The following is a 26,522-nucleotide window of genomic DNA, read 5'->3' on the forward strand; positions in this document are numbered from 1 at the left end:
CACCTGTTGAACATGTTTTTCTCTTTGAAAGCCTGAGGAAAATGTGACGTTCAAGACATTGTTCAGAAGAACAGTGTAGTTTGATTAAAAAGTTGATTGGAGAGGGGAAACTTATACGCAGGTGCAAAAAATTATAGGCTGTTCATCCACAATGATCTCCAATGCTTTAAAATGGACAAAAAAAAAAAACAGACTCGTGGAAGAAAACGGAAAACAACCATCAAAATGGATAGAAGAATAACCAGAATGGCAAAGGCTCACCCATTGATCAGCTCCAGGATGATCAAAGACATTCTGGAGTTACCTGTAAGTGCTGTGACAGTTAGAAGACGCCTGTGTGAAGCTAATTTATTTGCAAGAATCCCCCGCAAAGTCCCTCTGTTAAATAAAAGACGTGCAGAAGAGGTTACAATTTGCCAAAGAACACATCAACTGGCCTAAAGAGAAATGGAGGAATATTTTGTGGACTGATGAGAGTGAAATTGTTCTTTTTGGGTCCAAGGGCCGCAGACAGTTTGTGAGACGACCCCCAAACTCTGAATTCAAGCCACAGTTCACAGTGAAGACAGTGAAGCATGGTGGTGCAAGCATCATAATATGGGCATGTTTCTCCTACTATGGTGCTGGGCCTATATATCGCATACCAGGTATCATGGATCAGTTTGGATATGTCAAAATACTTGAAGAGGTCATGTTGCCTTATGCTGAAGAGGACACACCCTTGAAATGGGTGTTTCAACAAGACAATGACCCCAAGTACACTAGTAAACGAGCAAAATCTTGGTTCCAAACCAACAAAATTAATGCCTCGCAGATGTGAAGAAATCATGAAAAACTGTGGTTATACAACTAAATACTAGTTTAGTGATTCACAGGATTGCTAAAAAAAAGCACTTTGAACATAATAGTTTTGAGTTTGTAGCGTCAACAGCAGATGCTACTATTATTGTGAACACGCCCTTTTCTACTTTTTTTTACTAATAGCCCAATTTCATAGCCTTAAGAGTGTGCATATCATGAATGCTTGGTCTTGTTGGATTTGTGAGAATCTACTGAATCTACTGGTACCTTGTTTCCCATGTAACAATAAGAAATATACTCAAAACCTGGATTAATCTTTTTAGTCACATAGCACTACTGTTATTCTGAACACTACTGTAGATATATGCAGTACTGTGTGTTTTGTTTTTTATGGAAGTGGTTGGTGTAAGTTGGCCTTGTGGCCTGTGACCTTCACTAGGAACGTCCAAAATTTTTGTTTACAGAAGTTCTACCATTATCTCATTACACTTTAAAATGATTTGTTGTTAAAATGTTACACTCAGCACTTTTTTAAATGATTAGTTAAAAAATTTACATTAGACATCAAATTCATCACAAAATGTTTGCTCAGCATCAACTGAAGTGTTAATATTATGTTTTTCTAATTGTATTTCCTTGTTTTGGCTTTTGTTCTGGTTATTTTTGCACTATAAACTCATGCATGCTGCTGTTTGACATCATCACTCCCTCATTCCAGTCATTATTTTTGTGAATTTTTTTCGCCCCTTCCTTTACATTCTGTTGTAGCCACGCTGTTGGCGTTTTGAAACAGGTTTTGTGTTCGTCTCCTCTCTAAAGTGTGTAATGTTTCTGGAGCTGCTGTCCTGGTTCTGGTTCTGCCATGTCTCTCTTTTTTCACTGTAAGATTGAAAAACTCTCCCTTTGCTGCACGGTTAGTCAACATTTAAATTATTTTCTGTATTCAGGGATGACGTTACTTCATAATTACCATTTTTAAATGGTTACGAATAGCAGTTCTGATTTTTTGTAAGTGCTTTACTTGTTTGTTTGTTTTTTGTTTTTTGTTTTTTTTGTTTTTTTGGGGAAGTCTGCTCCCCCAAAAACATCACATGAATCTCAGGTGTTTTTTTTAATTGATAGTTTTTCATTGTTTTCAGAAATGATGAAAACGTTCACAGATATGGATAAAGATATGCATTTAGAACAGTATTTCTGTGTCAAACACCTTTAAGGCAGCTGTCTAAAATGGGAAGTCTTCTGGTGACTTGTCTTCAAGGACGCAGCTGCATTAAGGGTCACATTCTCTGTTGTCTCTGCTGTAGTTGTGATGTGAAATCAGAGTGTTTGGAGGCGTGACCAATTTAGTCATTGTCTAATGTTTTTAGGGAACAGTGGTTGTGACATATTGGATCAAACCTGCAAGCATGACCGCCCAACGTCCAAAGCCCTCTCACCCATTTACGAGCTGGACATGGGAGATGTGTTTGAGCACGGCGTGAACAAGGACAGTCACAGGAGTAATGAGGAGGAGAAACAGAGAGGGGACTGTGACAGAAGCACTGAGTTCGCAGAGCAGGACTGGAGCCTGCTCAGGGAGCTTCTCTCAGACCACGCGTCTAATCTGGGCATCATAAACCCGGTGCCTGAGGAGCTCAACCTTGCTCAGTACCTTATCAAGCAGACGCTGTCCCTGTCACATGATTCCCTGGACTTCCAGGCCTACCTCCCCCAGGAGAAAGACACCTTCAAACGCTGGGCAGAACTTATCTCGCCCATGGAGGACTCGTCCACCAGCATCACTGTGACCAGCTTCTCCCCAGAAGATGCTGCATCTCCACAGGGGGAGTGGACCATTGTGGAACTGGAAACTCATCACTGACTGTACAGGCAAGAATCTGCTGGACAATTTGTAAAACGTATCTTCAGAATGGACTTGGTCTTAATTTATTAGAGTGTCCACTCCCCGTCACTTTGCCCACTGTGTTTCCTGATAGAAGTGGACTGTTATGCATGCTGAGATTTTGTTTCATTGTTCACTTGGTGTTACTTTAAAGCTCTGGAAAAGTAAGAACATACCTTTCTTCTTCTTTTTTTTTTTGTCATGACTGTCTCCAAAAAATATGGTTAGCAAATCAAATGGCCTGCTTTTTTTGTGTGTAATCTCAGTCTGTGTTTTTTTTGGGGAAAAAAAAAAAAAAAAAAATCCATGGCTTGTGTGTGTGTGTGTGCGTGCGTGTGTGTGTGTGTGTGTGTGCGTGTGTGTGTGTGTGTGTGAGAGAGAGTGTGAGAAACTAGATCAGGAATAGACATGCAGGGCAAAGGGGTGCAGGTTCTTGATGATCCAGACTTTGAATTAAGAGAAGGAACTCGGCAGTAAAACCACCTGCAAAGGAAAATCTGCAGTGTGTTGACCCTTCTTGGCACACTGCTACACAATCCTGCCGCAGAAGAAGTGAAGTCCTCTTTAGGCTCTGGCGTCTGTCGGTGCCTGTACTTATCTCCAGCATGAAGTCGATGAGAATCTATGACTTCCTCAGGGCAGAAAAACCTGTCCAACACAGGTTACTTCCCCAGACAAGACTGCGTTCTCCACCACATGATGCACTTGAGACAACCTGTAACAGCAGATCATTTCTCTGTGATTCTGGGAGCGAGGAGAGATCAATCAATCAATCAATTTTTTTTTTATATATAGCGCCAAATCACAACAAACAGTTGCCCCAAGGCGCCTTATATTGTAAGGCAAGGCCATACAATAATTATGTAAAACCCCAACGGTCAAAACGACCCCCTGTGAGCAAGCACTTGGCTACAGTGGGAAGGAAAAACTCCCTTTTAACAGGAAGAAACCTCCAGCAGAACCAGGCTCAGGGAGGGGCAGTCTTCTGCTGGGACTGGTTGGGGCTGAGGGAGAGAACCAGGAAAAAGACATGCTGTGGAGGGGAGCAGAGATCAATCACTAATGATTAAATGCAGAGTGGTGCATACAGAGCAAAAAGAGAAAGAAACAGTGCATCATGGGAACCCCCCAGGCAGTCTACATCTATAGCAGCATAACTAAGGGATGGTTCAGGGTCACCTGATCCAGCCCTAACTATAAGCTTTAGCAAAAGGGAAGTTTTAAGCCTAATCTTAAAAGTAGAGAGGGTGTCTGTCTCCCTGATCTGAATTGGGAGCTGGTTCCACAGGAGAGGAGCCTGAAAGCTGAAGGCTCTGCCTCACATTCTACTCTTACAAACCCTAAGAACTACAAGTAAGCCTGCAGTCTGAGAGCGAAGCGCTCTATTGGGGTGATATGGTACTACGAGGTCCCTAAGATAAGATGGGACCTGATTATTCAAAACCTTATAAGTAAGAAGAAGAATTTTAAATTCTATTCTAGAATTAACAGGAAGCCAATGAAGAGAGGCCAATATGGGTGAGATATGCTCTCTCCTTCTAGTCCCCGTCAGTACTCTAGCTGCAGCATTTTGAATTAACTGAAGGCTTTTTAGGGAACTTTTAGGACAACCTGATAATAATGAATTACAATAGTCCAGCCTAGAGGAAATAAATGCATGAATTAGTTTTTCAGCATCACTCTGAGACAAGACCTTTCTGATTTTAGAGATATTGCGTAAATGCAAAAAAGCAGTCCTACATATTTGTTTAATATGCGCTTTGAATGACATATCCTGATCAAAAATGACTCCAAGATTTCTCACAGTATTACTAGAGGTCAGGGTAATGCCATCCAGAGTAAGGATTTGGTTAGACACCATGTTTCTAAGATTTGTGGGGCCAAGTACAATAACTTCAGTTTTATCTGAGTTTAAAAGCAGGAAATTAGAGGTCATCCATGTCTTTATGTCTGTAAGACAATCCTGCAGTTTAGCTAATTGGTGTGTGTCCTCTGGCTTCATGGATAGATAAAGCTGGGTATCATCTGCGTAACAATGAAATTTTAAGCAATACCGTCTAATAATACTGCCTAAGGGAAGCATGTATAAAGTGAATAAAATTGGTCCTAGCACAGAACCTTGTGGAACTCCATAATTAACTTTAGTCTGTGAAGAAGATTCCCCATTTACATGAACAAATTGTAATCTATTAGACAAATATGATTCAAACCACCGCAGCACAGTGCCTTTAATACCTATGGCATGCTCTAATCTCTGGAATAAAATTTTATGGTCAACAGTATCAAAAGCAGCACTGAGGTCTAACAGAACAAGCACAGAGATGAGTCCACTGTCTGAGGCCATAAGAAGATCATTTGTAACCTTCACTAATGCTGTTTCTGTACTATGATGAATTCTAAAACCTGACTGAAACTCTTCAAATAGACCATTCCTCTGCAGATGATCAGTTAGCTGTTTTACAACTACCCTTTCAAGAATTTTTGAGAGAAAAGGAAGGTTGGAGATTGGCCTATAATTAGCTAAGATAGCTGGGTCAAGTGATGGCTTTTTAAGTAATGGTTTAATTACTGCCACCTTAAAAGCCTGTGGTACATAGCCAACTAACAAAGATAGATTGATCATATTTAAGATCGAAGCATTAAATAATGGTAGGGCTTCCTTGAGCAGCCTGGTAGGAATGGGGTCTAATAAACATGTTGATGGTTTGGATGAAGTAACTAATGAAAATAACTCAGACAGAACAATCGGAGAGAAAGAGTCTAACCAAATACCAGCATCACTGGAAGCAGCCAAAGATAACGATACGTCTTTGGGATGGTTATGAGTCATTTTTTCTCTAATAGTTAAAATTTTGTTAGCAAAGAAAGTCATGAAGTCATTACTAGTTAAAGTTAATGGAATACTCAGCTCAAGCTGATGGTTTCATCAGCCAAGTTCTGAGAGCAGATGTGGTGTTGGCTATGAAATGATTATTTTATATAGCGTGACGTGTGGTGGGACAAAGCAGGTACGCTTCAGGATCAAATTTGTGCAATTGTCAAGGTGCCTCACAGGCACGTTCCCTATTAGTGGGTGAACAATCCAATGCTTGAATTCTGCTTCCTGATGATAGGATGAATTGACATCAAAGGATCAAAAAGTGACGTCGCTGTGAACGCTTGGCTGCCACAAGCCAGTTAACCCTGTGGTAACGTTTCTGACACCTGCTGAAAAGCCAAAAAGTCAGACGGCTCGTGAGGCGCCACTTTCACAGTTTTTATTCATACTGAAAATATCACGACCAAGTGAGCTTTTGCTCTTCTGCTCCATGGGAGATTTCTGTCCTCCCTGAGATGTTCACATTTTGCAATTTACGCTTTACCTGACCTGCGTTCATGTTTTCTGGGATATTTTATTCACAGTTTGCAGCAAAATTAATAACTTCACAGATATTCACAGTTCGTGTAAATTTTCATTAATGGTTTGTGGATAATTAACAATTTTGTAGAAGATTCACATTCTGGGGGTCAACAGGGACAGGTGATGTCCAAGAGCAGGGTTGGTTGTGTAACATTGTGCCATGAAGGGTCAAGACTGCAGCTTTTCCTTCCAGGGGTCTCACACTGATTCCAGAAAGTGCCAAGAGGGTGCAGGTTTTCTTTGCAACCACCCACTCCACCAGGTGATTTCACTGATTAATATCACTTTGAGCAGATGGAATCAGTTAGTGAAATCACCTGGTGGAGTGGACAGTAGACAGTTTTGACCTAATCAGAACCACATAAGCGGATGAAACAACACTTAGAATCCAACCTCAGTGCACCAGGACCTACAAAAAACATGGCCGGTAGAGAGTGAGAGCTATAGTCATGTTGGGGTCAAAATTGAAAAAAATATTCCATTCATATTGAACGTACATTACATTATTTGTCTGATCATAAAGATTCCAAAAAGATAGTTTGGACTATCTGTGACTAAATGTTGTGGCGTTGAAGGGGTAAAAACGCCACAAATGGTGACCAAGGTCCATTTCAGTTTGTACAGTGGTCTGAAGTTAAAGTTGTTCCCGTGTTGATTTAAAAAAAAAAAAAAACTGATGAAAGTTGAGTTAACAGGATTAATAAATGTAATAGCTTTGATCATGTTGAATGCCCGGTCTGCAAAGTAAAGGTCAAACAGGGTTGACATCCACTGGATTCTACAAAATGACATTTTCCTGTAACATGATAATGAAGCATAACAGATGACACAAACTGTTCCTTTTTAAAACCCTATTAACCAATACTTTGCATCACTTTTTACCAAAATTGGAGTTATTTTAAGTTAATGTTTGACCCCTGCACTAATCGAATAAAATGCTTTTAAAGTGTCAAGCTCTAATTAAAGCACATGCACAATAGCCTTTAGTTAACAATTTGATTAGGGATGCATATTCCTCAACCGATCAGCAGGTGGCAGCACAGCACATGGGGTGTACTTTGAGGCAGCCTCTGGAACAGTTTTGAGTTTTGTCTAAGTACAGTGCATCCGGAAACTATTCAAAAGTGCTGCTCTTTTTCCACATTTTTTTTTATGTTACAACATTATTCCAAAATTAATAAAATGATTTTACCCCTCAAAATTCTACTCACAATACCCCATAATGACTATGTGACTTTTTTTTAGGTTTTTGCAAATGTATTAAAAAAAAAAATCACATGCACATATGTGTTTGCAGCCTTTGCCATGAAGCTCAAAAATGAGCTCAGGTGCCTGCTGATTCCACTCATCATCCTTGAGATGTTTCTGTGGCTCAAATGGAGTCCACCTGGAGTAAATTCAGTTGATTGGACATGCTTTGTTAAGGCACATGCCTGGTCCCACAGTTGACAGTGCATGTCAGAGTACAAACCAAGCATGGAATCAAAGGAATTGTCTGTAGACCTCCGAGACAGGATTGTCTCGAGGCACAAATCTGGGTAAAGGTGCAAAAACATTTCTGCTGCTTTGACGGTCTCACTAAGCACAGTGGATTCCATCATCTGTAAATGGAAGAAGTCTGGATCCACCAAGACTCTTCCTAGAGCTGGCGCCCATCTAAACTGAGCCATCGGGGTGAAGGACCTTAGTTAGGGAGGTGACTAAGAACCCAATGGTCACTCTGTCAGAGCGCCAGCATTCCTCTGTGAAGAGAGGAGAACCTTCAAGAAGGACAACCATCTCTGCAGCAATCAAGCAATCAGTATGATAGAGTGTCCAGATGTAAGCCACTCCTTAGTAAAAGGCATATGGCAGGCTGCCTGGAATTGGCCAAAAGGCACCTGAAGGACCCTTAGACCATGAGAAACAAAATTCTCCAATCTGATGAGACAAAGATTGAAGTCTGGCATGAATGCCAGATACCACCCCTACAGTGAAGCATGGTGGTGGCAGCATCATGGTTTGGGATGTTTTTCAATGGCAGGAACTGGGAGACTAGTCAGGATTGAGGGAAAAATGAATATACCAATGTAAAAAGACATCCTGGATGAAAACCTGCTCCAAAGCGCTCTTGACCGCTGGCTGGGGTGATGGTTCATCTTTCAGCAGGACAATGACCTTAAACACACAGCCAAGATATCAAAGGAGTGGCTTCAGGACAACTCTGTGAATGTTCTTGAGTGGCCCAGCCAGAGCTCCGACCTGAATCTAATTGAACATCTCTGGAAAGATCTGAAAATGGCTGTGCACCGACACTTCTCATTCAACCTGATGGAGCTTGAGAGGTGTTTCAAAGAGGAATTCTGTGTTTCAGCATTTCCCATAATGCCCCTGGTGGTAAGCCTGTGCTTCCCAGAATGCACCACGGTGCCAGCAGAGTTCTGCTGTCTCAGCGCATGTAAACAATGGCAAAGCGAGGATGTGGATGGCATTAATTTAGCGAGATCACGGGCGATTATGATGATTATACGCTCTCCCAAGTTGAGAGGGTTATCTACAACCCCTGGCAAAAATTATGGAATCACCGGCCTCGGAGGATGTTCATTCAGTTTTTTAATTTTGTAGAAAAAAAAGCAGATCACAGACATGACACAAAACTCAAGTCATTTCAAATTGCAACTTTCTGGCTTTAAGAAACACTATAAGAAATCAAGAGAAAAAGATTGTGGCAGTCAGTAACGGTTACTTTTTTAGACCAAGCAGAGGAATAAAATATGGAATCACTCAATTCTGAGGAATAAATTATGGAGTCACCCTGTAAATTTTCATCCCCAAAACTAACACCTGCATCAAATCACATCTGCTCGTTGACATTAACCCTATGTCATGACATTCACCCTATGTGACTTTTTGCAAGGAATGTTTTCACAGTTTTTGCTCTATGGCAAGATGCATTATCTTCTTGAAAAATGATTTCATCATCCTTAAACATCAGAAAAGTGTCCAAAATATCAACGTAAACTTGTGCATTTATTGATGATGTAATGACAGCCATCTCCCCAGTGCCTTTACATGACATGCAGCCCCATATCATCAATGACTGTGGAAATTTACATGTTGTCTTCAGGCAGTCATCTTTATAAATCTCATTGGAACGGCACCAAACAAAAGTTCCAGCATCATCACCTTGCCCAATGCAGATTCGAGATTCATCACTGAATATGACTTTCATCCAGTCATCCACAGTCCACGATTGCTTTTCCTTAGCCCATTGTAACCTTGTTTTTTTTCTGTTTAGTTGTTAATGATGGCTTTCGTTTAGCTTTTCTGTATGTAAATCCCATTTCCTTTAGGCGGTTTCTTACAGTTCGGTCACAGACGTTGACTCCAGTTTCCTCCCATTCGTTCCTCATTTGTTTTGTTGTGCATTTTTTGATTTTTGAGACATATTGCTTTAAGTTTTCTGTCTTGACTGTTATGTGTCGATGCAAGTTGAGGAGCGGACCTGCGTCAGACGGAACCCAGTGCTACAAATAACCAGAAAAGCGGTTCCAAAAACAATATATTTATTTCACCCTCTTTGGTGCATAATAATGTGTACAAACTAAAACGGCGTCTTTCTGGTGGACTGACTGTTGGCACGCTCGCCAGCGCCCGTAAGGATCAAAGCCCAGTGCTCCTGGACCCACTACCACCGTCAAACACCCCCCAGGTGGACACGACAAACTGACTCTCTGTGAAGCAAAGAAGAGGTGAGGTAAGTCAGCAGTTACAACAATATCTTTCAAAAGACACACGCTATCAGCAACACATTCAGGTCTGTATCTTTTTTAACTTTATGCAAATGAGCAGCTTCTCACAACAGGTGGAGGATCACTTATCCGCACGCCACAGCAGTGAGAAGCAAGCTGCACAATTCTCATCTCAATTCAAGTATACTGTGTAACAAAACACCAAGTTACTATCAACAATTAGTCAAACACTTAATCACCTTTGATGTGTGCTGACAGCATGTGTCCTCACCCTTCCTTGCTTCACGGGCTCGATGTGTCAAACCCAGGCGCGGTCCTCAGCGTCTCACAAATGAACATCACAAGGTCGAGTTCCCGGCAGCCCTGCCTGAATCACACATGCCTTAAATGCAGAACGCCATCCAATTATCTGCTTCAGCTGAAAGTCTTTAAGGCTGCATGTGAGCACCAGTCACAGGTGCTACACATGATGTTGATGAGGGTGAGGACTCTTCAGCCAGCACCTTCTCCACAGACAAATCAGTTTCCATGCCACCTGAAGAGCAAAGAAAAGAAAAGAACACCAAAATATCCAGCCACACCCCCCAACACACAACATTGACGCTTTAATGTCTTCCTTGGTCTACCAGTATGTTTGCCTTTAACAACCTTCCCATGTTGTTTGTATTTGGTCCAGAGTTTAGACACAGCTGACTGTGAACAACCAACATCGTTTGCAACATTGCGTGATGATTTACCCTCTTTTAAGAGTTTGATAATCCTCTCCTTTGTTTCAACTGACATCTCTCGTGTTGGAGCCATGATTCATGTCAGTCCACTTGGTGCAACAGCTCTCCAAGGTGTGATCACTCCTTTTTAGATGCAGACTAACAAGCAGATGTGATTTGATGCAGGTGTTAGTTTTGGGGATGAAAATTTACAGGGTGATTCCATAATTTATTCCTCAGAATTGAGTGAGTCCATATTTTTTCCTCTGCTTGGTCTATAAAAGTAACCGTTACTGACTGCCACAATCTTTTTTTCTTGATTTCTTATAGTGTTTCTTAAAGCCAGAAAGTTGCCATTTGAAATGACTTTAGTTTTGTGTCATGTCTGTGATCTGCTTTTTTTCTACAAAATTAAACAACTGAATGAACATCCTCCGAGGCCGGTGATTCCATAATTTTTGCCAGGGGTTGTAGAGGAGGTATAGCAGCTGTGATGGACTTCTGCTGTGCCCCGATGTCTTCTTGTCCATACTTTACGAGATGTGTTTACACTGAGTGTTGAGCTCCTGACACCGGAACTCTGCTGAAACCGACCTCTTGCGTGAGTCACGATCTGCCAGACAGTGCAAGATTCACAACTGCGAAACACCAAATGGCCAGAACTGCCCAAAGATAAGTGCACCAAGCTCCTGGCATCATATTCAAGAAGAATTGTGGCTGTAATTTCTGCCAAAGACGCATCAACAAAATATTGAGCAATGTGAACACTTATGTACATGTGACTTCTTAGTTTTTTATTTTTCATAAATTTGCAAACATTTAACAAAAAAAAAAACTATGTTGTCATTATGGGGTGTTGTGAGTTGAAGTTTTAGGGGGAAAACTGGTTTATTCCATTTTGAAATAAGGCTGTAACATAGGCGAAGTGCTGTGAAAGCTTTCTGGATGCATCGTACCAAAGAAAGGTTTTATTTATTTTTATTGCTGCATCTTGGCCAGGGCTCCCTTGAAAAAGAGGTTTTTAATCTCCATGGGGCTTCCCTGGTAAAATAAAGGTTAAATGAAAAAAATCTCCATTCATGGTTTCACTTTACAAACTTGTCTCCTTTAATTATCCTGATGTGTCAAAGTTCACCAGATGTTAATGAGTTTGTCCTTTTCATATGGTAAGGACACCCCCCCCCCCCCCCCCCAAAAAAAAACCTGGGTCCTGTGAAGTTTCTAAATTTCTTCCAGCTCATAGACTATGTCGGCGACAGTGGACACGACTATTCACTGGAAAACCACCATTATCATCAGTAGTTCACTGCAGGTGAGAAACTGCCAAATCATTTTCTAATGACTCAGTTATTTCAGATCATCTTAGCTCGTTAGCAAGTCGAAGCTAACACTGTAACCACCTTGTTAATTTTATACCCTGCGCAGCCCTGGACTGGCCATAGAAGAAAATTAAATGTTTATATAAAGCCAGGCCACATTTTATTACGTCGTTTGAATGAATTAATAACGTTTCGGAGGTCAGACCGCCGTCCTTTGAATTTTCATGCGTGTGTCATCTTGCAATTACGGTAGATTGCTGTAAGGAACTCGACAATAGAAATGAAAACTCAGTTTGTTGGATACATTTTAATTTCAGTATTTTAGCCAAAGCATTGAGAATATTGTTTTGTAATTTGTATTTATTCATTTTGAAATGTTGGTGGCTCTTCCATGTTTACAGTGGAATTTATTTTACATTCTAATTTTATGAGAGTCCCTGAGTTTACCAGGAACTCCCATAAATTAAAAAATAATAACTTTTATTAGATACCCCTAATCAAATAAAAATAACTTTTTTTGTTGTTTTTTGCATGGGTGCGCTTAGGCTGTGCGGATTTTTGCTTTAATATTTGCTACAAAGAGGAACATTTTTTTTCAAGGCCAGGAAAAGAAAGTTCCAGGTCATTCCAGGGTCTTAAACTACCATGTTAGGCTTTTGATTGGGGTTTGGAGAACTAAAAACCTTGAAAAAGAACCGTGTTGCACAGCTTCCTGTGTGTGCTGGCACTTTGTAACTCCAGTGGAGTTAATTTTTCGATCTGGTGCAGCTTTACTTTGTGAAATACAGACACCACTCAGTTCCAAAGAATTGTGAAACAAAAGCGCATAACAAGTGGATGGAAATGCGCACAAATCCACTCTTCCTTTTGCCGCGAAACTTCGCTTGAGTTGTGATACTCTGGATGAAAACAGGTGAGAAAGAGTACCAGTTCCTGCTGTAATAACGTTATACGTAAGTACCGGTTGTTACCATTACATAATTACAAATGGTACAACAACCAAAATTATTGTTCAGTCTTATTTATGAAAAGTAATCCCACGCAATCTGGTTTATATACTGTTGGCGCCGGTTATTGCAACCGTAAGCAGCACAAAATACCGACAAATTTGCTCACAATCTGGTGCGAATCTATTGTGAAGAGACCCATCCAATATGGCAGCGACGCTGGATTACGTTGCAGCAAGTTATGAGGCGTCTACGTATATAATGTCTATGTCTGGGACAAGCGGGCGGGGAGGGAGAATGAACGAATGAATGGCACGAGCAGACGCGCAAGAAAATTCAACCGCACTTCAGTGCAGAACAGAACCAGACCAGATGAATACACTGATATTTGAGAAGTGAAAATGACGTTTCTAGTGGGTTTTCTGGTCCACCCAGATCTGCCCCTGATGAGGGGACAAACTGAACAAAACCTGAAACGATGAAACAAATTTATTAAATATATGTGAACAAATTAATCAAATTGTGAGACAACTTTAATCAAAACATGGGGGCAAATTTATCAAAACACTGACAAGTTAATTGTAAGTTGTGGCCAAATTCATCAAAACAAAAATAAATTCATCAAAAACAGGAAACAAATTATTCAAAAGATGAGAATGAATTAATCAAAAAGTGGGAACGTTTGTGGACCAATGTGTGGAACAGTTGATCAGAACAAATTCATAAAAAAATGGCAATGGGTTCATCAAAACATACATGAATTAATTAAAGCATGGGGACAAATAAAATTAATCAAAATGTTGCTTGGTTTGTGCTCTGACTTGCACTGTCATCTGTGGAACCTTATATGTAGACAGGTGTGTGACTTTCCAAATCATGTCCAATCAACTGACTTTACCCCAGATGGATTCCAATTAAGTTGCAGAAACATCTCAAGTATTATCAATGGAAACAGGATGCACCTGTGAAAGGGTGTGAATACGTATGTCAGTGTTTTCTTAGTTGTTTATTTTTAATAAATTTTCCAGATATAAAAACAAAAACATTTTTCATATTGCCATTATGGGGTATTGTGTGTAGAATTTTGAGGAATTAAAAATAATTTAATTCATTTTGGAATAAGGCTGTGCATAAAGTCTGAAAAAAGTGAAGCACTGTGAATACTTTCAGGATGCACCATTTTATATATATATATATATATATATATATATATATATATATATATATATGTGTGTGTATATATATATATATATATATATGTGTATTCATTCTTCTTTGACAGAATCATGAGACAAAAAGGATGCTGAGTGTGCTGCAGCACAGGATCAGACTTTCAGATACTGTTGGGTCTGGAACCTTTATTTTTCCTGTGTCAGGTAAACCTTCTGTGAATTAAATAGTATTTAATACTGGGCCCCCAAAAGCTGCCTGGGTAATTACTTCCCACTGTTGTAAACCACAGTTAATCTGCAGCCTAAACTGCATTACGCTATATGAACTTTGTTTTTATAGTGACAATAAAGATATTGATTGATTGAGTGAATACGCTGAACAAACACACCATTTCTGACATCCACAGGTACTGCATTTTTGTTGGTTGACCCTCAAGATCTCTCTGATCCTTGTGATGATTCAGAATTCTTTGAAAAGATAAGGATGTTTGTGCAAGTTCACCGTAACAGCTTTCTACTTCTGCATGTCCCATTTCTTGAGGAAAAGGAACTGAAAACGTTGTCTGTGATTCAGAACAGGTACAGTAAATGATCATGTTATGAATAAATTACTTCAAAATGTCTGTGCAATAGTTTTGCTGCAGAGACCAGGGGGGGGGTTGGGGGGGGGTTGGGGGGGAGTAAATAACATATATCAAGGATGTTTTTGTCAGTACTTAATACTTATAATCATATTTATTTATGTAACACTCTTCACCCAGACAATTTCAAAGTGCTGAAAGTAAACATCAAAACAACATTATCAATTCATGTATCAATTGTAAAACCTAAACACCAAATGCATGCATCCATCCATTCATTTTCTTCCACTTATCCTAGGTCGGGTCGCGGGGGCAGCAGCTCAAGCAAAGCCGCCCAGACCTCCCGATCCACACACACCTCCCCCAGCTCCTCCGGGGGAACCCCAAGGCGTTCCCAAGCCAGCTGAGAGACGAAGTCCCTCCAGCATGATCTGGGTCTTCCCCGGGGCCTCCTCCTGATGGGACGTGCCCAGAACACCTCTCCAGCGAGGCATCCAGGGGGCATCCGGAAAAGATGCCCGAGCCACCTCAGCTGGCTCCTTTCGACGTGGAGGAGCAGTGGCTCGACTCTGAGCTCCTCCCGAGTGACAGAGCTCCTCACCCTATCGCCAAGGGAGCGCCCAGCCACCCTGCGGAGGAAACTCATCTCAGCCGTTTGTATTCGCGATCTTGTTCTTTCAGTCATGAGCCAAATCTCATGACCATGGGTGAGGGTCGGAACGTAGATCGATCGGTAAATTGAGAGCTTTGCCCCCCTGCTCAGCTCTCTCTTCACCACGACGGTCCGATACAGTGACCACATCACTGCAGACGCTGCACCAATCCGTCTATCGATCTCACGCTCCATCCGTCCCTCACTCGTGAACAAGACCCCGAGATCCTTAATGCCTATTGTCGCATATATGCTACAATATTTGACTCAAATCTGCAACATACCAAATTGGCCAGTATGCCTGTTGTTGCAAATTTGCAACATACCATTATTATTATTATAACATTATAACATAAATTATTACCAAAATACCAAAATTACTATTTCTTTTTTGTGCGAAAGTGTAATTAATAATCTCAACATTATTTACCATCTACTTAAAGGCAAAAACACACACAAAACTTTTTTTTATATACAGCTATATAAATTCAGGCATTAAGGGGTTAAACTCCTCCACCTGAGGTAAGGACACCCCACCGACCAGAAGAGGGCAAGGCACCTTTTTCCGGTCAAGAACCATGGCCTCGGATTTGGAGGTGCTGATCTTCATCCCAGACGCTTCACACTCGACTGCAAACCACCCCAGTGCACGCTGAAGGTCCTAGTTTGATGAAGCCTACAGGACCACATCATCCGCAAACAGCAGAGATGAGATTCTGTGGTTCCCAAACCAGACCCCTCTTCACCCTGGCTGCGCCTAGAAATTCTGTCCATAAAGGTAATGAACAGAACCAATGACAAAGGGCAGCCCTGGTGGAGGCCAACGTGCACTGGAAACAGGTTTGACTTACTACCGGCAATGCGAACCAAGCTTCTGCTGCGGTCGTACAGGGACCGGATAGCCCTTAGCAAAGGACCCCGGACCCCGTACTCCCGGAGCACCCCCCACAGGGCGCCTCGAGGGACACGGTCAAATGCCTTCTCCACATCCACAAAGCACATGTGGACTGGTTATGCGAATTCCCATGAATCCTCGAGCACCCAATGGAGGGTGTAGAGCTGGTCCAGTGTGCCACGACCAGGACGAAAACCACACTGCTCCTCCTGAATCCGAAGTTCGACTATCGGTCAAATTCTCCTCTCCAGCACCCTGGAATAGACCTTACCGGGGAGGCTAAGTTGTGTGATCCCCCTGTAGTTGGAACACACCCTCAGATGATACGACTACAAAGTCGATCATCGACCTCCGGCTCAGAGTGTCCTGGTGCCACGTGCACTTATGGACACCCTGTGCTCGAACATGGTGTTCATGATAGACAAAATGTGGCTAGCACAGAAGTCCAACAACATAAGTCCAACAAATGCATGCACTTCATGGAATATATCCATTTTGTAGACCCCATGTACCCTGCCTCTCGTCCAGTGACTGCTGGGACAGGCTCTCGCCAGCCCTCTATGTCCCTTAAATCAGGGGTGGGCAATAATTTTTTGCAAAGGGCCAAATGAGAAACAGAAAATATTGTGGAGGGTCGGGCCAAAAGGCTAAGCTCAAGTCTGCACAATAATAAATTTATTCCTATATAAAAAGCAGTAAATAGCGTTGTTTTGACAAACTGTTAGATGTTCTGATTAGGCAATAAAAAAGAGGTTACCTTACAAAGATGTCATTTATTCAGTCAAATTTTCCAAGACAGTAGTGAACCAAATGTCAATCATTTCTGACTCATTACATTTGTGATCATTTTCAGTCACACCAAAACACATATTGAGTTTAATATACTGTTGAAACTAAAGCTTACTGTTGGAACAAGGAGGTTCTTAACTTTCTGAAGACATCACATCAATTGTCACTGTAAACCAAGTATTAAAGACAAGTCACAATATCATCACTGAACTGTGCAGAAAAAAGTGTCCCAGTTCACGAGTTCTTATGTCTTTGCATGACTACATTTGTATTTTCCACCACTTTTTACATTTTAGTGTTTTTCAGTTCTTTTTTCTTACTCAGTGAGATAAATCTGGTCTCTGTTGATCTTTAACAAGTGTATCAGATGTGAAGCACAGGTGAAAGATGATCATCAGTGAGAGAGGACTTGTACCTGGATTTATTAAACTTCATCAAATCCACCTCTCTCTTTTTGGCATGAGTGGATATTTTTGAGGAGCGATGCACATTGATTGGATTAATCATTTCAGAGAAAAAAAAACAGGCTTCAAAATAAAAGCAATGCGGTTTTAGTTCAGTCATAAAGGCCCCCGGTCACACGATGACAGGAGGACAGCTGAACGAAGGAGGAAAAGTTGGGAAAAGGTGTATGAATGATCTGCACCTTTCCCATCACCAAAAAACCCTGTGCACCAAGAGCGCATGAGCGTGAAAACAAAACATTCACGATCACGGGACTGAAAATGAGGATAGAACCAAACGGTCTCTGGCAATGTACCCATGGGTCCGTCCACCATTTCCGTCGCTGTCTCCACTGATAGTACCCCATGGATCACACGAACGCTGTGTGGCGGACGTGATGGCGCTGCACCAGGCTGTGTGACGTGGGGTGATCACTCCGTGCCAGGCTCTGCCATTACGCGATGGTGCCATGCCAGGCTGTGTGGTTGTGTGGCATGCATTACGCAATGGCGCAGTACCAGGTTGAGTGGCGTGGGGCGATCGCTTCATACCAGGCTCTGCTATACTCTGGAGGATACGCACACACAGCCACAAAGGGCTTGGGAGTTGGATGAAGGTCACCCGCAACACTAACTTGATAGAATAGTAAATATTTTATTCTTTAATTTTCAGGTATTTGCAGGCTGGTCTGAGTCAGCCAAAGGGCCAAATACAGCCCGCGGGCCATAAAATGCCCAGGTGTGCCTTAAATGGAATAAATGAATATAGAAAATAAATGACTGAATCCAGCAGTGTCCTAAAATCCTGAAAATGTGACAAGCCTGTAATCATCCTTCCAGAAAATTCTATGGATAAGGGAGGAAAAAATGCACGCCATTGTTGTGACCAAGTTGCTGCTACTTTAAGCAATTCACGTCAGTCGTAGTTTGGTTGACGCTGTTGGCTTCTGCTTATTTCGGTGGTATCAATGAGCCCAATCATTTCAACATTTAAAAAAAAACTATAGCACTCTTTAATGTGCAGTTGCTAGACTGAACTTGCCTGAAGTAAAAAAATTAAATAAATAAAAAATAAACACACCCATCAGACAAGTGCTACTCTTTGTCCCCTACATAATTTTAAAGACATTCTCTTGTTGGGATTTTTTCAGATTCTTCAGCACCAATCTCAGAATTCTCCCTGTCAGAAACAACAAGGAGATTGTCAAAGGAATGTTGACAATTGCCAAGGTAAAATGAAAACTTATATATTTGTATATGCTATGCATCTGGAAAGTATTCACAGCGCTTCACTTTTTCCACATTTTGTTATGTTACAGCCTTATTCCAAAATGGAGTAAATTAATTTTCCCCCTCAGTAATTCTACTCACAACAGCCGACAATGACAACATGAAAAAAGTGTTGTGAAAGTGTCGTGACACGGACCCACAACAGGGGGCGTTAATGAACGGACAATGGATAAGCCAAAAAGTAACAATTTAATGTTGTGAATCCCCACAACGACGTACAGACAATAACAATATGGTGGACTGTCAATCATACACCAGGTGACGTGTGGGCAGGCCCGACGATAGAAGACGCCTGGCGAGAGAAAAGCCGGATCCACACAGCTTCCACCGCCAACGGAGCTGAAGAACACCGGAGCCGCCAAGCCCTGCGCCCCAGGTGGCCGCTGTCTTCGGCAGTCAGACCCGGTACTGCTGGTAGAGAACAGAGACAGTCCAGATGAGTGTGAGGTCGCACACTCAGTAATCCCACAGTCTGTATTCAGTAAAGGAGGGAGAACCTCCACCTCCAATCACACACTCGTGCAGCTCCTGTCTAACCACTTATCTGATTGGAGTGTGAAGCGAAGCCGTCGCTGATCACACCAAACGCCAATCCCACAGATAAGGCAAACACCACAGGATAACGGCTGCAAAAGAAGTTCAGATTATCACTCAACGTTTTGAGTCAGCAGAGAAAATTACCTGATTGGTAGTTGATTTCTTGGCGGGGAGGTGGAGTTGCAGTCTGGCCTTTATGGTGGTGGTGATGAGTAGTGGATGAGTGACAGCTGGTACGGATGATGAGTGACAGCTGTCACTCCTGGTCGCTCCGACGCCCTCTCGTGCTTGAAGCCCGCACTTCAAGCAGGGCGCCATCTTGTGGTGGTGGGCCAGCAGTACCTCCTCTTCAGCGGCCCACACAACAGGACCCCCCCCTCAACGGGCGCCTCCTGGCGCCCGACCAGGCTTGTCCGGGTGCCGCCGGTAGAAGTCGGCCAGGAGGGCCGGGTCCAGGATGAAGCTCCTCTTCACCCAGGAGCGTTCTTCGGGTCCATACCCCTCCCAGTCCACCAAATACTGGAACCCCCGGCCCTTCCGACGGACATCCAGGAGCCGGCGCACGGTCCAAGCCAGCTCCCCGTCGATGATCCGGGCAGGAGGCGGCGCCGGTCCGAGGGTACAGAGGGGTGAAACGTGGTGAGGTTTGATGCGTGACACATGGAAAACCGGGTGGATCCGCAGTGAAGCTGGCAGCTTCAGCTTCACTGCAGCTGGACTGAGGATCTTGAGTATGGGGAAAGGTCCAATGTATCTGTCCTTCAACTTTTGGGATTCCACTTGCAGGGGAATGTCCTTTGTGGAAAGCCAAACCTCCTGCCCAGGCTGATACACAGGGGCCGGGGCACGCCGGCGGTCTGCATGGTTCTTGGCCCTCGTCCGGGCTTTGAGCAGGGCAGAGCGGGCGGTACGCCACACCCGACGGCACCTTCTCAGATGGGCCTGGACCGAGGGCACCCCGACCTCTCCCTCCACTAGCGGGAACAATGGGGGCTGGTACCCCAAACACACTTCAAACGGGGAGAGGCCGGTGGCAGACGAGACTTGGCTGTTATGAGCGTACTCGATCCAGGCCAGATGGTCACTCCAGGCCGTCGGGTGCGCGGAGGTCACGCAGCGGAGGGCCTGCTCCAGTTCCTGGTTGGTCCGCTCTGCCTGCCGTTCGTCTGGGGGTGGTACCCAGACGAGAGACTGACGGTGGCCCCCAGTTCCCTACAGAAACTCCGCCAGACCTGGGAGGAGAACTGAGGACCACGATCCGAGACTATGTCTGATGGAATCCCATGCAGACGCACGACGTGGTGGACCAGGAGGTCTGCAGTCTCTTGGGCCGTCGGGAGCTTCGGGAGGGCCATGAAGTGGACCGCCTTGGAGAACCGGTCCACTATCGTTAAGATGGTGGTGTTTCCCTGGGACGGCGGGAGGCCCGTGACAAAGTCCAGGCCGTTATGAGACCAGGGGCGACGAGGCACAGGCAGAGGCTGGAGGAGGCCTTGGGCCTTGTGGTGGTTGGCTTTGCCCCTGGCACAGGTGGTGCAGGCCTGGACATACTCCCGGACGTCGGCTTCCATAGACGCCCACCAGAAGCGCTGCCGGACCACTGCCACGGTCCTTCGCACCCCTGGGTGACAGGAGAGCTTGGAACTGTGACAGAAGTCAAGGACCGCAGCCCTGGCCTCTGGTGGGACGTACAGTTTGTTCTTCGGACCGGTGCCCGGGTCCGGGCTCCGTGTCAGTGCCTCCCGGGCGGTCTTCTCCACGTCCCAGGTAATGGCGGCCACGACAGTGGACTCGGGGATGATGGTTTCAGGGGGTCTGACAGCTCGGTCTTGACCTCCTCTTCGTGCACCCGGGACAGGGCGTCAGATCGTTGGTTCTTTGTCCCGGGGCGGTAGGTGATCCGGAAGTCAAAACGCCCGAAGAACAGCGACCAGCGGGCTTGCCTGGGGTTCAGACGCTTCGCGGTCCGGATGTACTCCAGGTTCCAATGGTCCGTGAAAACCGTAAATGGTACCGATGCTCCCTCCAACAGGTGTCTCCACTCCTCAAGAGCCTCCTTCACCGCAAGAAGTTCCCAATTGCCGACGTCATAGTTCCGTTCAGCTGGGGTCAACCTGCGCGAAAAGTAGGCACATGGATGGAGAACCTTGTCGGACTCCCCGCTCTGGGACAGCACGGCTCCTATCCCTGAGTCAGAGGCATCTACTTCAACAACAAACTGGCGCTTGGGATCGGGCTGCACCAGAACCGGTGCAGTCGAAAACCGTCGTTTCAACTCCCTAAACGCGGCTTCGCACCGATCCGACCAGGTGAAGGGGACTTTTGTGGAGGTCAGGGCTGTCAGGGGGCTAACTACCTGACTGTAGCCCTTGATGAACCTCCGGTAGAAATTTGCAAAACCGAGGAACTGTTGCAGTTTCCTACGGTTCGTTGGTTGGGGCCAATCTCTCACCGCCGCAACCTTGGCCGGATCAGGGGCGACGGAGTTGGAGGAGATGATGAACCCCAAGAAGGACAAAGAAGTGCGGTGGAACTCACACTTCTCGCCCTTCACAAACAGGCGGTTCTCCAACAACCGCTGTAGGACCTGACGTACATGCTTGACATGGGTCTCAGGATCCGGAGAAAAGGTGAGTATATCGTCTATATATACGAAGACAAACCGATGCAGGAAGTCCCACAAGACGTCATTAACCAATGCTTGGAACGTCGCGGGCGCATTGGTGAGGCCGAACGGCATGACCAGGTACTCAAAGTGACCTAACGGGGTGTTAAATGCCGTCTTCCACTCATCTCCCTCCCGGATCCGAACCAGGTGATACGCATTCCTAAGATCCAATTTTGTGAAAATTTGGGCTCCATGCAGGGACGTGAACACTGAATCCAACAGAGGTAACGGGTATCGGTTGCGAACCGTGATCTCGTTCAGCCCTCTGTAATCAATGCATGGACGGAGTCCGCCGTCCTTCTTGCCCACAAAAAAGAAACCAGCACCCATCGGGGAGGTGGAGTTCCGGATCAACCCGGCAGCTAACGAGTCCCGGATGTAGGTCTCCATTAATTCGCGTTCCGGACGTGAGAGGTTGTACAGCCTGCTGGACGGGTACTCAGCGCCCGGTATCAAATCAATGGCACAATCGTACGGACAGTGCGGGGGCAGCGTGAGTGCCAGATCCTTGCTGAAGACGTCAGCAAGGTCATGGTACTCGGCCGGCACCGCCGTCAGATTGGGGGGGACTGAAACCTCCTCCTTAGCAGTCACACCGGGTGGAACCGAGGATCCTAAACACTCCCGGTGGCAGGTTTCGCTCCACTGAACCACAACCCCAGACAGCCAATCAATCCGGGGATTGTGTTTTAACACCCATGGAAAACCCAAAATCACTCGGGAGGTAGAAGGTGTTACATAAAACACAATCTCCTCCCTGTGATTCCCAGACACCAACAATGTCACTGGCTGTGTCTGGTGTGTGATTAGTGGAAGAAGGGTGCCATCTAGCGCCCGCACCGACAATGGTGACGGTAAGGCCACTAGAGGGAGCCCAACCTCCTTTGCCCATCTGCTATCCAGCAGATTCCCCTCCGACCCCGTGTCCACCAGTGCTGGGGCGTGAAGGGTTAGATCCCCACTCAGGATCGTGACTGGGATTCGTGCAGATCGTCGGGGTTTCCCCACGTGGGTGTTGTGACCCACCCTTAGCCCAGTCTCTAAGGACGAGTGCTGTTGTTTTGACCGTTTGGGGCATTCTCTCTGTATGTGCTCGGTAGAGCTGCAGAGAAAACACTCTCCACGGATCAGCCTCCTTTGTCTCTGATCTGATCGTTTTTTGGCCCTGCTCGTTTCCATAGCAACGTCAGCAGGGGGAGCTGTTGTCACGTGGAGAGCCCTGGCAGTGGAGCGTGGGGAAGTCGGCTTCCTTTCGGACCCGGGAGGAAGAGGGACGGCTTGTGCCTGGCCACACCCTCTGTCTCATTCCCGTCGGTGTTCCGTTAATCGGTTGTCTAACCGTATAACCAGGTCGATAAGCCCATCTAAATCCCGCGGCTCGTCCTTCGCCACCAGGTGCTCCTTAAGGACCAGAGACAGTCCATTTACAAAGGCGGCGCGGAGCGCAACAGCATTCCAGCCGGCTCGCGCTGCCGCAATGCGGAAGTCGACTGCATACTTCGCTGCGCTCCGACGCCCCTGCTGTATCGACAGCAGCACACTTGAAGCGGTCTCGCCTCTATGAGGGTGGTCGAACACCTGTCGGAACTCCCTCACAAACTCAGTATAAACCGTTAGGAGCTGTGAATTCTGCTCCCAAAGCGCCGTAGCCCAGGCGCGTGCCTCTCCTCGAAGCAAATTGATCACATAAGCCACCCGGCTGGCGTCTGCTGCATACATGACGGGACGCTGTGAAAAGACGAGCGAGCACTGCATCAAGAAGTCCGCGCACGTCTCCACCCACCTCCGTACGGCTCCGGAGGACTTATGTATGCTTCAGGGGAAGGTGGGGGGGTTCGTTGAACGACCAGCGGAATGTCTGTTTCTGGCACACGGTCAGCAGGAGGAGGTGCTGCAGCAGCGCCCTGAGCACGCGCTTCCACCTGGGTGGTGAGAGCCTCCATCCTACGATTGAGAACACTGCTCTGCTCGGTAATTAAATCCAACCGAGCGGTAAAGGCGGTTAAGATGTGCTGCAGCTCACCCAACACGCCTCCTGCTGGCGCCTGTGCACCTCGCTCTTCCATTGGCTGTTCAAGCGATGGTTGACGCCCCTCGGGATCCATGATGCTGGCCGAGAAATCCTGTTGTGAAAGTGTCGTGACACGGACCCACAACAGGGGGCGTTAATGAACGGACAATGGATAAGCCAAAAAGTAACAATTTAATGTTGTGAATCCCACAACGATGTACAGACAATAACAATACAGTGACTGTCAATCATACACCAGGTGACGTGTGGGCAGGCTCGACGATAGAAGACGCCTGGCGAGAGAAAAGCCAGATCCACACAGCTTCCACCGCCAACGGAGCTGAAGAACACCGGAGCCGCCAAGCCCTGCGCCCCAGGTGGCCGCTGTCTTCAGCAGTCAGACCCGGTACTGCTGGCAGAGAACAGAGACAGTCCAGATGAGTGTGAGGTCGCACACTCAGTAATCCCACAGTCTGTATTCAGTAAAGGAGGGAGAACCTCCACCTCCAATCACACACTCGTGCAGCTCCTGTCTAACCACTTATCTGATTGGAGTGTGAAGCGAAGCCGTCGCTGATCACACCAAACGCCAATCCCACAGATAAGGCAAACACCACAGGATAACGGCTGCAAAAGAAGTTCAGATTATCACTCAACGTTTTGAGTGAGCAGAGAAAATTACCTGATTGGTAGTTGATTTCTCGGCGGGGAGGTGGAGTTGCAGTCCGGCCTTTATGGTGGTGGTGATGAGTAGTGGATGAGTGACAGCTGGTACGGATGATGAGTGACAGCTGTCACTCCTGGTCGCTCCGACGCCCTCTCGTGCTTGAAGCCCGCACTTCAAGCAGGGCGCCATCTTGTGGTGGTGGGCCAGCAGTACCTCCTCTTCAGCGGCCCACACAACAAAAAGTTTTTTTATTGTTTGCAGACTTATTAAAAACAACCAAAAAACTAAGAAATCACGTGTACATAAGTATTCACACCCTTTCCTTAATACTTTGTTGATGTACATTTTCTGGAATCTGATGCCACAAGCTTGGTGCACCTTTCTTTGGGCAGTTTGGAGTTTGGTCCATTACTCTGCGGCACCTCTCAAGCTCCATCAGGTTGGATGGAGAGCGTGGGGTACAGCCATTTTCAGATCTCTCCACAGATGTTCAGTCAGATTCAGGTCTGGGCTCTGACTGGGCCACTCAGGGACATTCACAGAGTTGTCCTGAAGCCACTCCTTTGATATCTTGGCTGTGTGCTGAGGGTTATTATCCTGCTAAAAGGCAAATCGTCGCCCTAATCTGAGGTCAAGAGTACTCTGGAGCAGGTTTTCATCCAGAATGTTTCTGTACATTTCTGCATTCATCTTTCCCTCAATCCTAACTAGTCTCCCAGTTCCTGCCGCTGAAAAATATCCCCACAGCATAATGTTGCCACAACCATACTTCAGTGTAGGGATGGTGTCTAGTTTCCTCCAAACATGACACGTGGCATTCACACCATGAAGTTCAGCCTTTGTCTCTTCAGACCAGAGAATTTTGTTTCTCATGGTCTGAGAGTCCTTCAGGTGCCTGCTGCAAGTTGTTGAGAGGCATCGGTGTCAGTTCCCGGAGGCGAATAAAATCGGAACCAAACGTCACTCCACATGACTGTTTTTTTTTTTCACAGAAGGTGGACGGTGACATGTAATAATTTATCTCTCCTGTATGGTCATTTAAAGGAGAAAGGATTATTGTTGCACTTTGTATTTCATTTGTGAATACAGTAGATACATTACTGCTGGTCTGTAATGTATCTACTTGACTCTTGCTTGCCTCTACTGGTGGTTGGCTCTCACTGCGGTATTGTATCACTTCCTGTTCCGGAGCACAGCGGTGTTTTTCTGTATCTGTTAGCTGTTTAATCTGCGCAGTTAGATTGATCTAGTTATCTAGATTATGATTTGTTTCCCAGTGTAATCTTTATGTGCCTTAACTAAAGCACTCCTTCTGCTGAATCACCTCTAAATTATTTACACATTATTCACTTTGCGTGTTTTTAGGAATCCGCTAGCTTAGCGTAGCTACTAGCTCTTAGCCGATTTAGCATGGCGGCTTCTCCTGTCTCTCCCGCACTTTTCTGCTCTGGGTGTGAAATGTTTAGTTATTCCTCGGCCTCCTTTAGCAGTAACGGTACTTGTAATAAGTGTAGCTTATTCGTAGCTTTGGAGGCCAGGCTGGGCGAATTGGAGACTCGGCTCCGCACCGTGGAAAATTCTACAGCTAGCCAGGCCCCTGTAGTCGGTGCGGACCAAGGTAGCTTAGCCGCCGTTAGTTACCCCCTGGCAGATCCCGAGCAGCCGGGAAAGCAGGCTGACTGGGTGACTGTGAGGAGGAAGCGTAGCCCTAAACAGAAGCCCCGTGTACACCGCCAACCCGTTCACATCTCTAACCGTTTTTCCCCACTCGACGACACACCCGCCGAGGATCAAACTCTGGTTATTGGCGACTCTGTTTTGCGAAATGTGAAGTTAGCGACACCAGCAACCATAGTCAGTTGTCTTCCGGGGGCCAGAGCAGGCGACATTGAAGGAAATTTGAAACTGCTGGCTAAGGCTAAGCGTAAATTTGGTAAGATTGTAATTCACGTCGGCAGTAATGACACCCGGTTACGCCAATCGGAGGTCACTAAAATTAACATTAAATCGGTGTGTAACTTTGCAAAAAC

General features: G+C 45.2%; 2 protein-coding genes across 2 annotated transcripts in view; both read left to right on the top strand.

Moving 5' to 3' along the window:
* The window catches only part of btbd8 (BTB domain containing 8), a 174,933-nt gene extending 172,038 nt beyond the window's left edge, over window positions 1-2,895 (top strand). The window contains exon 18 of the mRNA XM_034180720.1: window positions 2,169-2,895. Coding sequence (XP_034036611.1) covers window positions 2,169-2,662 — 494 coding nt within the window. The 3' untranslated portion in view covers window positions 2,663-2,895. The remainder of the gene's footprint in view (window positions 1-2,168) is intronic.
* An 8,825-nt stretch (window positions 2,896-11,720) lies between these two features.
* LOC117519370 (uncharacterized protein C1orf146 homolog) overlaps window positions 11,721-26,522 on the top strand; it is a 42,937-nt gene continuing 28,135 nt past the window's right edge. Inside the window, exons 1-4 of the mRNA XM_034180721.1 lie at window positions 11,721-11,833; window positions 14,070-14,163; window positions 14,367-14,538; window positions 18,471-18,549. Coding sequence (XP_034036612.1) covers window positions 11,768-11,833; window positions 14,070-14,163; window positions 14,367-14,538; window positions 18,471-18,549 — 411 coding nt within the window. The 5' untranslated portion in view covers window positions 11,721-11,767. The remainder of the gene's footprint in view (window positions 11,834-14,069; window positions 14,164-14,366; window positions 14,539-18,470; window positions 18,550-26,522) is intronic.

Source organism: Thalassophryne amazonica, chromosome 10 (genome assembly GCF_902500255.1).
Source record: "Thalassophryne amazonica chromosome 10, fThaAma1.1, whole genome shotgun sequence".
NCBI lineage: Eukaryota > Metazoa > Chordata > Actinopteri > Batrachoidiformes > Batrachoididae > Thalassophryne > Thalassophryne amazonica.